Source organism: Orycteropus afer, unplaced genomic scaffold, assembly GCF_000298275.1.
Source record: "Orycteropus afer afer isolate SDZICR_OR568_19922 unplaced genomic scaffold, OryAfe1.0 scaffold00070, whole genome shotgun sequence".
NCBI lineage: Eukaryota > Metazoa > Chordata > Mammalia > Tubulidentata > Orycteropodidae > Orycteropus > Orycteropus afer.
Genome location: NW_006921657.1, coordinates 8,892,850 through 8,905,168, shown reverse-complemented (window position 1 = coordinate 8,905,168; position 12,319 = coordinate 8,892,850). Strand labels below are relative to the sequence as shown.

General features: G+C 39.0%; 1 protein-coding gene across 1 annotated transcript in view; it reads left to right on the top strand.

The window, feature by feature from the left end:
- Positions 1-12,319, top strand: part of DDX50 (DExD-box helicase 50) — a 42,465-nt gene that overhangs the window by 22,409 nt on the left and 7,737 nt on the right. The window contains exons 9-12 of the mRNA XM_007940676.2: positions 3,781-3,942; positions 5,098-5,217; positions 5,971-6,044; positions 6,269-6,428. Coding sequence (XP_007938867.1) covers positions 3,781-3,942; positions 5,098-5,217; positions 5,971-6,044; positions 6,269-6,428 — 516 coding nt within the window. The remainder of the gene's footprint in view (positions 1-3,780; positions 3,943-5,097; positions 5,218-5,970; positions 6,045-6,268; positions 6,429-12,319) is intronic.

Here is a 12,319-nt window from a genome sequence, read left to right as displayed (position 1 = left end):
TCCCAGAACATTGTATTGTGCCACGCCCAACAGAAATAACCCAGGTGGGCGACTTTAAAATCAGGATCTCCTCCGTAGCTAATAGCAATTCCCACCTTAGAGTTTACAAAGACTTATGGGTAGAAAAGCCACACTAAGTAATTTACTACACCGCACTACCACATACCTCATTTCCACCAGTTTCATCTGATGTTTCTCAAATTCATACATAACCTACTTTGTACTAGGAGCTCTGGCAGCATAGTACCTAAGACATTTGACTGCTAACCAGAAGGTTGGTGGTTCACACCCACCAGCCACTCCATAGGGAAGACTGGGCAATCTACTTCTGTAAAGATTTACCACCTCAGAAACCCAAAGGGATCATTGTGAGTTGGAATTGACTTGATGGCAGTGAGTTTTTGTTTGTGCATTTGTTTTAACTCCCTACTTCCCTCTCCAGCCTCATTTTCTCACATTCCATGTGTCCTTTTATGACAGGGCTCTTGAACTTGCACTCTTCCTTGCCTAGCAGCTCCTACTCATCCTTCAGATTTTAGTCGAGAGCATCATTTTTCAGGGAACTCTTCTATGTCCCAAATAGGTCAGGTTGCCCTGTTAAGTGCTCAGTCTCTTCCACCAATTAAATGCCCTTTTGCTTCATGCACTATGCTTGTTGGCTACATTTATTTGTGCCTAATTATTTGATTCAAAAATGGTTACAGTAGTATATTGACAAGGAAATGCCACTAATTCAAGCCAGATTGAGAGGAGGATGTGGAATGAGGCAGTTCATTGCTGATGTCAGATGGATCTTGGCTGAAAGCAGAGATTACCAGAAAAATGGTTACTTATGTTTTATTAACTATGCAAAGGCATTCGACTGTGTGGACCTTAACAAAATATGGATAGTGGAAGAATGGGAATTTCAGAACCCTTAATTGTGCTAATGTGAAACTTGTACACAGACCAAGAGGCAGTTGTTCAGATAGAAAGAACAAAGGGATACTGAGTGGTTTAAAATCAGGAAAGGTGTGTATCAGAGTTGTATCCTTTCACCATATTTATTATTCAATCTATATCATGAGCATATAATCCAAGGAACTAGACTCTATGAGAAGGAGCTCTAGTAGCACAGTGCCTGAGGTATCTGACTGCTTACCAGAAGGTTGGTGGTTCAGACTCACCAGCCACTCTACGGATGTGAGACTGGGCAGTCTACTTCGGTAAAGATTACCACCACGTAAACCCAATGGGGGTCACTACGAGTCAGAATTGACTTGATGGCACTGGGTTTGGATTGGTTTTGGCTTAGATTACATGAAGAAGAACGTGGTGACAGGATTGGAGGAGGATTAACAACCTGCAGTACACAGATGACATAACTTCACTTGCTGAAAGTGAAGAGGACCTGAAGCACGCACTGATGAAGATCAAAGACTACAGCTTCCAGCATGGATTTACACCTCAACATAAAACTAAAATCCTCACAACTGGACCAGTAAGCAACATCACAATAAATGGAGAAAAGATTGAAGTTGTCAAGAATTTCATTTTACTTGGATCCATAATCAATGCCCATGGAAGCAGCAGCCAGGAGATCAAACGATGTATTGCACTGGACAGATCCGCTGTAAAAGACCTCTTGAAAGTGTTAAAGAGCAAAGATGTCACTTTGAAGATCTAAGCCATGGTATTTTTCAACAGCCTCATTATGCATATGAAAGCTGAACAATGAATAAGGAAGTATGGAGAAGAATTAATGCCTTTGAATTGTGGTGTTGGTGAAGGTTACTAAAAATACCATGGAGTGCCAGAAGAATGAACAAATCTGTCTGTTTTGGAAGAGGTACAGCTGGAATGTTCCCTTAGAGGCAAGAATGGCCAGACTTCATCTCACCTACTTTGGTCATGTTGTCAGAAGGGATCAGTCCCTGGAGAAGGATATCATGCTTGGTAACATAGAGGGTCAGCGAAAAAGAGAAGACCCTAAATGAAATGGATTGACAGAGTGGCTGCGACGATGGGCTCAAGTATAGCAAGGATTGTGAAGATAGCACACAACCGGGCAGTGTTTCATTCTATCGTACGTAGGGTTGCTCGGAGTAGGAACTGACTTGACGGTGCTTAACAGCAACAATTATTTGATTATTTTCCATCTCCCCACAGACTATAAAGACCATAAGGATAGAGAGGCAGTCTTATTTTTGTTTGCCTTTTTATCCCTAGTGCCTGACAGGTAGTAGATACTCACTAAGGATTTGTTGAGTGACTAGGCAGTCACTGCCACTACCCTAGTGAGGTCACTGATATCTTCTGCATTTTATGACTGTGCTAACTGGATCTCCCTGGCTTTTGTCTTGCCTTTCTAGACACTGTATACATTGTAGCCAGTGTTTTTTCTAAAATGCAAATCTGATTGTGATATTCTTGTGCTTATAGCCATTCAGTTGTTCCACATTGTTCTCAGGATAAAGTTCATATACCTTTCTAGCCTCATCTCTCACCATTTCCCTTTTTACTCTGTGCTTCAGTAGTATGCAAATATTTGCAGTTCCTCAGGCAGGCCACATTGCTTCTCACCTTTATGTGTGAGATTTCTTCTGCCTAGAACTCCCTAGCCTCCTGGTACATAAAGGAATACCTTTATATTCTCTCACGTCTCAGCTTCAGTGCTTCCTTCCTCCCAAACAATACTGAGTTCAAGTCTCCTCTTAGGTATTCTTGTAGCACTCAATACTTAACTTGTTAAAGCATAAGCCTGAAATGCCTATCAGCTTGTGAATGTTATAGACTTGGAATAGTCCCGGGTGCATAGCAAGTGCTTAGTGAGTGCATTATTATGAATGTATTAGGCTTAGATACTAAGATTTAGATTCTGTTAGAGTTGTTACTAACTTTATGGCTTTAATGGTACCTTATATTAGGAAAATTATTTGCAGCACAAGTCAGTATCAACCCAGTATAAATAACTTAAACTTGACTAAAAATTACAGAAATGCAAATTAAAATAACATTGAGATATAATTTTGCCTATTAGATTCACAGGATCATAATAATTTGTAATCTACAGGGTGGATAGGGTATGATGAAATAAACACTCGTAGAGTGTTGAGGAGTAAAAAGAGCTACTACCCCTTTTTGTAATACAGTTTGTCAATAGCTATTAAGATATTAAGTGTTCATAATTTCTTGACTCATTCAATTTCTAGACAATTATTCTACTAAGATACTTGTACACTGAGGTATCCAGAAATGTGTTCATTTCAGTATTGTTTCCAAAGTGAAAATCTGGATATAATCTAAATGTGCATCAGTAAATGATACTATATATCCATATGAAGAAATCATATCCAGTGTTTAAAAATTAGCTAGAATTAATATCTTAAGTGTGGAAAAATGGCTAAGATACACTAAATCTTAAAAAGTAGGTTTCAAAAAAAACTGTATAGATAGTATGTTCCCATTTTTTGTAAATTAATACATAAAATTACAGTATTTGCTAGTGTGTGTGAGTGTGTGTGTGTATATATTTAAAAAAAAAAAAACTAGAAGAATATCCACCAAATTGTCAAGAGTTAGTTATTTCTAGGAGGCAGGTATTAAGGAAAGTTTTTATATTTTATGTTAAATACTTTGTTATGTTTGATTTTTTTTTTGGAACAACAGTGTGTATTACTATAATTATCAGAAAACAGGAAGACTAAAAAACAACAAAGAGCACAGACTGTATGCTGTTAGGATACCATCAATTGCAAGTATGAGCTATATACTTAATTTTTCCCCTTTTTTAAAAAATAGAATGCTCAGTGTTTACATGGAGACATTGCACAGTCACAAAGAGAAATAACACTGAAAGGCTTCAGAGAAGGTAGTTTTAAAGTGTTGGTGGCAACTAATGTGGCTGCCCGTGGTTTGGACATTCCTGAGGTTGACCTGGTGATTCAAAGTTCTCCTCCACAGGTAGGAAGTGGGATGTAATTTGGGGAAAATAAGAGCAGTTTATAGATTGCCTTTTTATTTACAAGATATTCCTTGAAATGTGAAAAATATGTCATCTATTGTTGCTCTTAGCCATATTTTGTTAATGCAGTGTTGAATTGGTCAGAATCTAATGCCTTTGCAAATGATTAACTTTATTATTTGGAGTTGAAGGATAGAGCAAAAAAATCATATAAGGGAATTATAAAAAGTTGCCATATAAACTACCACTGTCAACCACTTGGAGGGGGATCTGTGTAGGAGATACTGGATAGAGTGGGAGAACAGTGTGGAACAAAACTCAAAATCATTTGAAGAAAAAAAAAGACTAGGTTTGCTGGTCTGATAGAGCCTGATGGAACCACTGAGAATATGGCCCCTAGCTGCCCTTCATGTCTGGAATTGAACCCACTCCTGTGGCTTCCAGCCAAACAAAAGACAGGCATATGAGGTGAACATGTACACTAGGTAGATACACCTCTTGGAGAGAACAGTCATGGGAGAATAGAAGGGCTGTATATGCACAGGGAGATAGCTCAGGGGGCAGGAGTGCATGGAGGGAAGGACACAGGGAAGAGGTAACTATGGGAAGGAAGTGGGAGGGGAGCTGTTGGATTGTGGTAAATTGTAGTTAATGTCATGAGACAAAGTGTATGTGAACTGCTGTATGGAAAGTGAATTTTCTCTGTAAACTTCCACCCAGATCGCAATTGGGGGGAAAAATGTTGGCATATAAAGAACAAGCCCTTGTGGCATACCAGCTGCTAACCGGAAGGTTGGCAGTTTGAAGCTACCCAGTGGCTCCATGGGAGAAGGACCTGGTGCTCTGCTTCTGCAAAGATTACAGCCAAGAAAACCCTGTGGGGCAGTTGTACCCTGTTAAATGAAGTTACTGTGAATCAGAAATCAACTTGATGGCACATGACAATAATAACAGCCGTATAAAAAGTCCTGGGGAGGTGAATGAAAATCTTCCCTGCACCTAATTCAAGGGTATAAATTCTTTAGGATGTTGTAAAGAGCGTAGGATTACAATAAAAGAATTTTTATTCATAGTAGTAATGTATCTCATATTTGGATGCTGGAATGACTGTAACTTGCCATAAATTTCAAAAGCATTACCTTTTTTATTTTTAGGATGTTGAGTCCTATATCCATCGCTCTGGACGCACAGGTAGAGCTGGCCGGACAGGGATTTGCATATGTTTTTATCAACCAAGAGAAAGAGGTCAGCTAAGATATGTGGAACAAAAAGCAGTAAGTTGAGTTAAATTATTTCAGGCTTAAAAAGAGCTCTTTTATATTCTCACAAATAGATCTTCATAACTTTTCTCAGTTTAAGCTGCTTTTGGTTGTGAAGCTTGTGAGAGCTAAATTTATATTAGCTGTAAGACTTTGTTTTAATACAGCCTTTATTGTGAAGACAGAAGAGCTGACTTACTCATTTACCTCATGAATTTCTCCCTTGATAATAAATCAGAAGTGCATTGTGATTTCATACCTCATAGTCCAGCATTATAAATGGGTAACTGTGGGAATTCTGTATTGGTATAATAGTTAAGATTACAGAGTAATGGTACAAAAGCCATTTTCTATAAGAAATAACACATTTCTCTGATTTGGATTTTTTGTGCAATTTCATGTTTTTTCCTGTTTTTATTATGTGTGTTTTTGTATGCTGCTTCATATTGTACAATGAGATGGAAAAATAAAAAATTGATAGATATAAACAGCATCTTTTCACAATTTTTTAATTTTTTATTTTTTAGGAATCAGCTTTGTTTATAAGTGAAATTTCTTGATTATGACAAAGTTAAAGGGAGAGTACAAAAAAAAATTTTTTTTCTCATTCTGGAATTTAATTGATGGTTTATTAGAAGAAGCAGATCTTTTGGCTAGGGCTTGGAAATCTTTGTGACCAAGAAATGGAAATTCAACAAGCTATATTAATTTTTAGGAATAAATTATAAAGACTTCCATTTTTCTTTAATGTAATTCTTTCATTTTCAGGGAATTACTTTTAAACGTGTAGGTGTTCCTTCTACAATGGATTTAGTTAAATCTAAAAGCATGGATGCCATCAGGTATGCTTTCTGACCTTGCTGAATAATTTTTTCTTTTGCATTAGGCTATTCATCTTTAACCTCTCCTAGTTCAAATATCAGAAAATTTTAATCACCAGTTTTATCAGCAGACTCTTAGTTATATTAAAATAAGAAAATTTTACTCTTTCTTTTCCCATTCATTCTCTTATCTTTCATTTTTCACTTGTATCTTGACCAAGAAAATCATTATTTTTAAACCACAGGTCTCTGGCTTCTGTTTCTTATGCTGCTGTTGATTTTTTCCGACCATCAGCTCAGAGACTAATAGAAGAAAAAGGGGCAGTGGATGCACTGGCTGCAGCATTAGCCCACATCTCTGGGGCATCAAGTTTTGAACCACGATCTTTGATCACCTCTGATAAGGTAGAAAATTTTATTTGGTTGGGAAAAAGACAAAAATAGAACCAGAGCAGATAATGTATAATGAGTTAATAAGTATTACACTTAGTCTCTTCGATATATTGTGCTTTCTGTGTAGGGAAAAAACAAAACATTTTGTTTTGCTAGTAATTGGTCTCCTCTGTTTCCACCCCCCCAACTTTTTTTGATTTCCAAGTTTTTCAAAATTTCAAGCCTATAGAAAGATTGAAAGAATAGTGTAGTAAACATACATCATTCACCTACATTCAACAACTGTTAATATTTTGCTGCGTTTGCTTTTTATCTCCCTATGTACATACATCTTTGTGTTTTTGCTAAGCCATTTGAAAATGACACTGAAAATACTTTGACATTCATCCTTAAATATTTCAGCATGCAACTTCTAATAAGGATATTCTATATAATCACAATACCACAGTCTTATCTATTGAAATTAATAATGGTTTCATATCATTATCTAATAACTAATCCATATTCAAATTTTCCTTATTATCCCAATAACGTCTATCTATCTGAAGAGATACACGTGAAATCCTAACTTTATATAGTACTGTGTTAACTGGGGGAGCTCTGGTAGCATAGTGGCTAAGGCACTTGACTGCTAACCAGAAGGCTGGCGGTTCAAATCCACCAGCCACTCCTCGGAAGGAAGGTTGGGCAATCCTACTTCCGTAGTGATACTGCCTCGGAAACCCAAGGAGGGGTCGCTATGAGTCGGGGCCGACTCGACGGCAAATAACAACAACAACAACATGTTAACTGGAACTTACGTATACTAGAACTTATTCTTCATTTTGTAAATTGCCATATAACCCTGTGTAAAAATGGCCTGAGGGGTGTCTGAACTCCTCTAACTTTATAAGTAGGATCAAGATCAACAGCCCAAGGCTGATTTCGGTAATGCAGTGCCTCCACCAACCCTTTTTACCAGTTCTGACACCAGCTGTCCCTCTTATGGCACTGCCTACTCTGCTGGGTTCGATCATTTGTTGCAGTGACCACACAGAACTCAGACAGTATGATCATGGGCTTCATTAGGGAAGTAACCAGTTACAGTTTGGGATCAGAAGTGACTCAGGATATAGTTCTTCGATCAATATAGCCTCTTCTCAGCCATGCAGGCATGCCTGTCTGGTTCTCAGCTTCTAGGCCCCGCGGTCCCATGGCATTTGCCTTGTTTGGCCAAATGTTGCAGAGCTCTTTTAGTTCTACCAGTAAGTGCCTAGAGGCACCCCACTCCGTCACCAAGTCTCCTGCCTGAAGGCACTCAGCTTTCTTGCTCCGTGGATCCAGAAACTGACTGCACTGTTTCCTGTTGATCTCCTGTTTCTCTTGCCACCATTCCTCTGCCACTGCTTCTTGCCCTCTCTTGCCATCTCAGCTAAGTGTTAATAGCTTTCTCTGTTATCCTGGATTGAGAAAGTTCAGCACAGAAATCTCAAATCCAAAGGATGTGCTGTATTCCTGGCTTTTCTTTTTTGGTGGTAGTGAGATTCCCCACTTCCTACCCTTGGGTGGCTCATTTTAAGCCTAGTAGGATGGCACAACATACCAATTCCCTTGTTCCATCCACCTTATTTGCATGGCCCCATCCAACACAAGGATGCTGTGCCCTTTATTTATATTAGCAAGCTGTCTAGTCCCCTTGGTGAGCCACAAACACCTCACATTTGCATGGTCCTACCCAGTCATTTAGTAGGAGTTACAAGCTATAACTAGAAAGGCCATATTAAGTAATTCACTGCACCATAAAAAGCAAGAAATAGTTTCTATGTGACTAACATAGGTGGTACAGCAGTTAAATGCTTGGCTGCTAATTGAAAAGTTGACAATTCAGACTCACCCAGCAGGTCTGTGGGAGAAAGACCTGGTGATCAGCTTCCATAAAGATTACAGCCAAGAAAACACTATGGAGCAGTTCTTCTCTGTTACATGGGGTCACTGTAGTTGACTCAGTGATACCCAAAAACAACAACATGCAAAGCAAGGATTGCCTATACATGTAGTGTGTGTGGGCTGTATATTAGTGAATGTGTGTGTCTGGGTATTTGGGTATGTGTGTTTAAACATGATCTTACCTGGCCCATTCCTAGGTCAGTATCAGACGTCAAAACAGACCACACCGGAGCCATTGGTTACAAATAGTTCAAAGGTTTATTATTCATTTAGGCATAAATGAAGTGTATCCCTGAGTGAGAGGACCTGACTTTAAAAAGAATCTCTGATATCTGCTAACCAGAAGGCTCATGATTCAAACTCACAAGCCACTCCTCGGAAGGAAGATTGGGCAACCTACTTCCATAAGATACTGCCTTGGAAACCCAAGGAGGGGTCTCCATGAGTCAGATCTGACTCCATGGCAGTGAGTTTGGTATTTTTGGATTAGGCCAGTTGTTGTCTAGTAGAATGTCTCATGTATTTTCTTTTCTTCATGCATCATTTAATTTTTTTCTTTATCCAAAGTTTTTCCTCTAAACTGGATATAATATTGAAGCTTGATTTTAAATTCAGGTTAAACATTGTTGGCCATAGTACTTTACAGGAGATATTATGTACTTCATACTTGTATCACAATAGGAGGCATAATGTCAGATTGTTGCAGTACTAGTAATGCTTAGTTTGATGCAAAGTGCCACATATTCCCATTGTAAGGGTATATTTTACTCTCTGTTATTAGAAAGTAGTCTGTGGCTTGATACTTTGTTGTTGTTGTTGTTATGTGCCATCGAGTCGGACCCCACTCATAGCGACCCCTCCTTGGGTTTCCGAGGCAGTATCACTATGGAAGTAGATTGCCCCATCTTCCTTCTGAGGAGTGGCTGGTGGGTTTTAACTGCCAGCCTTCTGGTTAGCAGTCAAGTAAGTGCCTTAGGCACTACGCTACCAGAGCTCCCGGCTTGATACTTTAGTAGTGTATAAATTAATCCCTAATAACCTCCCAAATGCCCCTTCAGAAAATATTTATTTACCTATGAAAATTTTAAGGAGCTCTGGTGGTATAATAAAGGTATTTGGCTGTTAAACAGAAGGTTGGTGGTTCAAACCTACCAGCTGCTCCGTGGAAGGAAGATAAGGTAATCCACTACCCTAAAGATTTATTGCCTTGGAAACCCAGTGGGATCAGTATGAGTTGGAATTGACTCAGTGCCAGTGGGGTGAGGGATGAAAATATTAAGATAGATTGTGAGAGCTAAGAAGTACCTAAGAGATCATTGAGTCTCAATCCTTACCCAACAGGAAAATCTCTCTTTGCAGATCCAAGCTGTGACTAAATGTATTAGAAACAAGTTCTAGTGGTTGAAAATTTAAGGGTTAAACTGAAATCCAGAGTCTTGACCATGGCTTACAATGAATGTCCTATAGGGTCTTCCCATTGCTTCCCCTTTGGCCTCATCTCTTACTACTTCTCCTTGCTTGTTTTAACCACCTAGCCTACTTGTTACTCAAACGCACTCCTGGTTGAGGCCTTTCCACTTACTTTCTCTGTCTCGAATGATCTTCCCCTCTAATTAGCTACATAGCTTCCTTCTTCATTTTATTCAGATCTTGCTCAAATATCACCAAATCTAAAAAATAGCTTGCCCTCCTGTTCTCTTGCCTATCCCCCCACCTCTGGAGCTTATTATCATCTGACATATTTGTTTATTGTATTGTCTGTGTCCACCCACCCCCCAGTTCACTAGAATGTAACCGCTATGAGAGAAAGGGCTGTTTGCTCCCGAATCCCCAGCACCTAGTACAATCTCTAGTACATTGATAGGGAGCATTCAAAAAACATTTGTTAAATGAATGCCTCCCTCTATCTTCTTCATGTTGATTCTTTTACTGTCCAGTAAGGTTTTACAAAACAAGTAATTTTCACTTATGTTCTAGGCCTTCGAATGTTTAGAGGCTTATGTCCTCTTGCACATTTTTCTGCTTCAAGCTAACTCTGGCTTCTTCAACATTTTCCTTACAAAGTGGTATCCAGTTCTTCACTATCTTTGTTATCTTTCTCTGATGCTTTCGTTTAACTCTCTAAGCATGATGTTGTTTGCTGTTGTTATGTGCCGTCAGTCATCTATGACTCATAACGACCCTATGTACAACACAACAACACACTGCCCAGTCCTCTGCCAGCCTCCCAATCTGTACTACACCTGAGCCCATTGCTGCAGCCACTGTGTCAGTCTATCTCATTGAGGGCCTTTCTTTCTTTGACCTTCCACTTTACCAACCATGACATCCTTCTCCAGAGAATGCTCTCTTCTGACAACATGACCAAAGTAGGTAAGATGAAGTCTGGCCATCCTCGCTTCCAAGGAGCATTCCAGATGCACTTCTTCCAGGATAGGTTTGTTACTCCTTTCAGCAGTCCACAGTACTTTTCAGCATTCTTCACCAACAACACAACTCAAAAGCATCAACTCTTCTTTGGTCTTCCTTATTCATTGTCCAGCTCTCACATGCATATGAGGCAACTGAAAATACCATTGGTTAGGTGCATCTTAGTCTTAAAAGATATCTTTGCTCTTCAGCACTTGAAAGAGGTCTTTTGCAACAGATTTGCCCAATGCAATAAGTCTTCTTATGTCTTGACTGCTGCTTTCATTGGTATTGATTATAGAACCAAATAATATGAAGTCTTTGACAACTTCAGTCTTTTCTCCATCTATCATGATGCTGTTTATTGGTCTGGTTGTGAGGATTTTTGTTTTCTTTATATTGAGGTGTAATCCATACTGCAGACTGTGGTCTTTAATCTTCATCAGTAAGTGCTCCAAGTCATCCTCACTTTCAGCAAGCAAAGTTGTGTCGTCTCTGTATCACAAGTTGTTAATGAGTCTTCCTCTAATCCTGATGCCACATTCTTCTTCATATAGTCCAACTTATCGGATTATTTGCTCAGCATACAGATTGAATAAATATGGTGAAAGGATCCAACCCTGACGCACTCCCTTCCTGATTTTAAACCACACAGTGTCCCCTTATTCTATTAGAATGACATCCTCCTGGTCTGTGCACAATCAAGTGTTCTGGAATACCCATTCTTCTCAGTGTTACCCACAGTTTGTTATGAGCCACACAGTCGAATGGCTTTGCATAGTCGAATAAACATTTTTCTGATATTCTTTGCTTTGAGCCAACATCCATTTGACATCAGCTATGATATCCCTCACTCCTCATCCCTTCTGAATCCAGCTTGCATTTCTGGAAGTTCTCTGTCAATACACTGCTGCAACCATTTTTGAATTATCTTTAGTAAGATTTTACTTGTATGTGGTATCAATGATAATTGTTCGATAATGTCCACATTCTGTGGGATCATCTTTCTTTAGAATGGGTACAAATATGGATCTCTTTCAGTCAGTTGGCCAGGTAGATGTTTTCCAAATCTCTTGGTGTAGCCGAGTGAGTGCGTCTAGTGTGACATCCGTTTGTTGAAACATTTCATTTGGTATTATGTCAATTCCCGGAGTCTTGTTTTTCACCAATTCCTTCAGTGCAGCTTCGACTTCCTCCTTCGATACCATTGGTTCCTGATCATATGCCACCTCCTCAAATGGATGATCATCTATCAGTTCTTTTTGGTATAGTGACTCTGTGTATTCCATCCATCTTCTTTTGATGTTTCCTGCATCATTCAATGTATTGCCCATGGAATCTTACAGTATTGCAATTCAAGGCTTAATTTTTTTCCTGAGTTCTTTCAGCTTTAGAAACGCTGAGTGTGTTCTTCCCTTTTGGTTTTCTAACTCCAGATCTTTGCACATTTCAGCTTTTTTATCCTGTCGTTTCTTCCACCTGCTTTAGCTACTCTCCACTCAAGGGCAAGTTTCAGAGTCTCTTCTGACATCCATTTTGGTCTTCTTTCTCTGTCTTTTTAATGACCT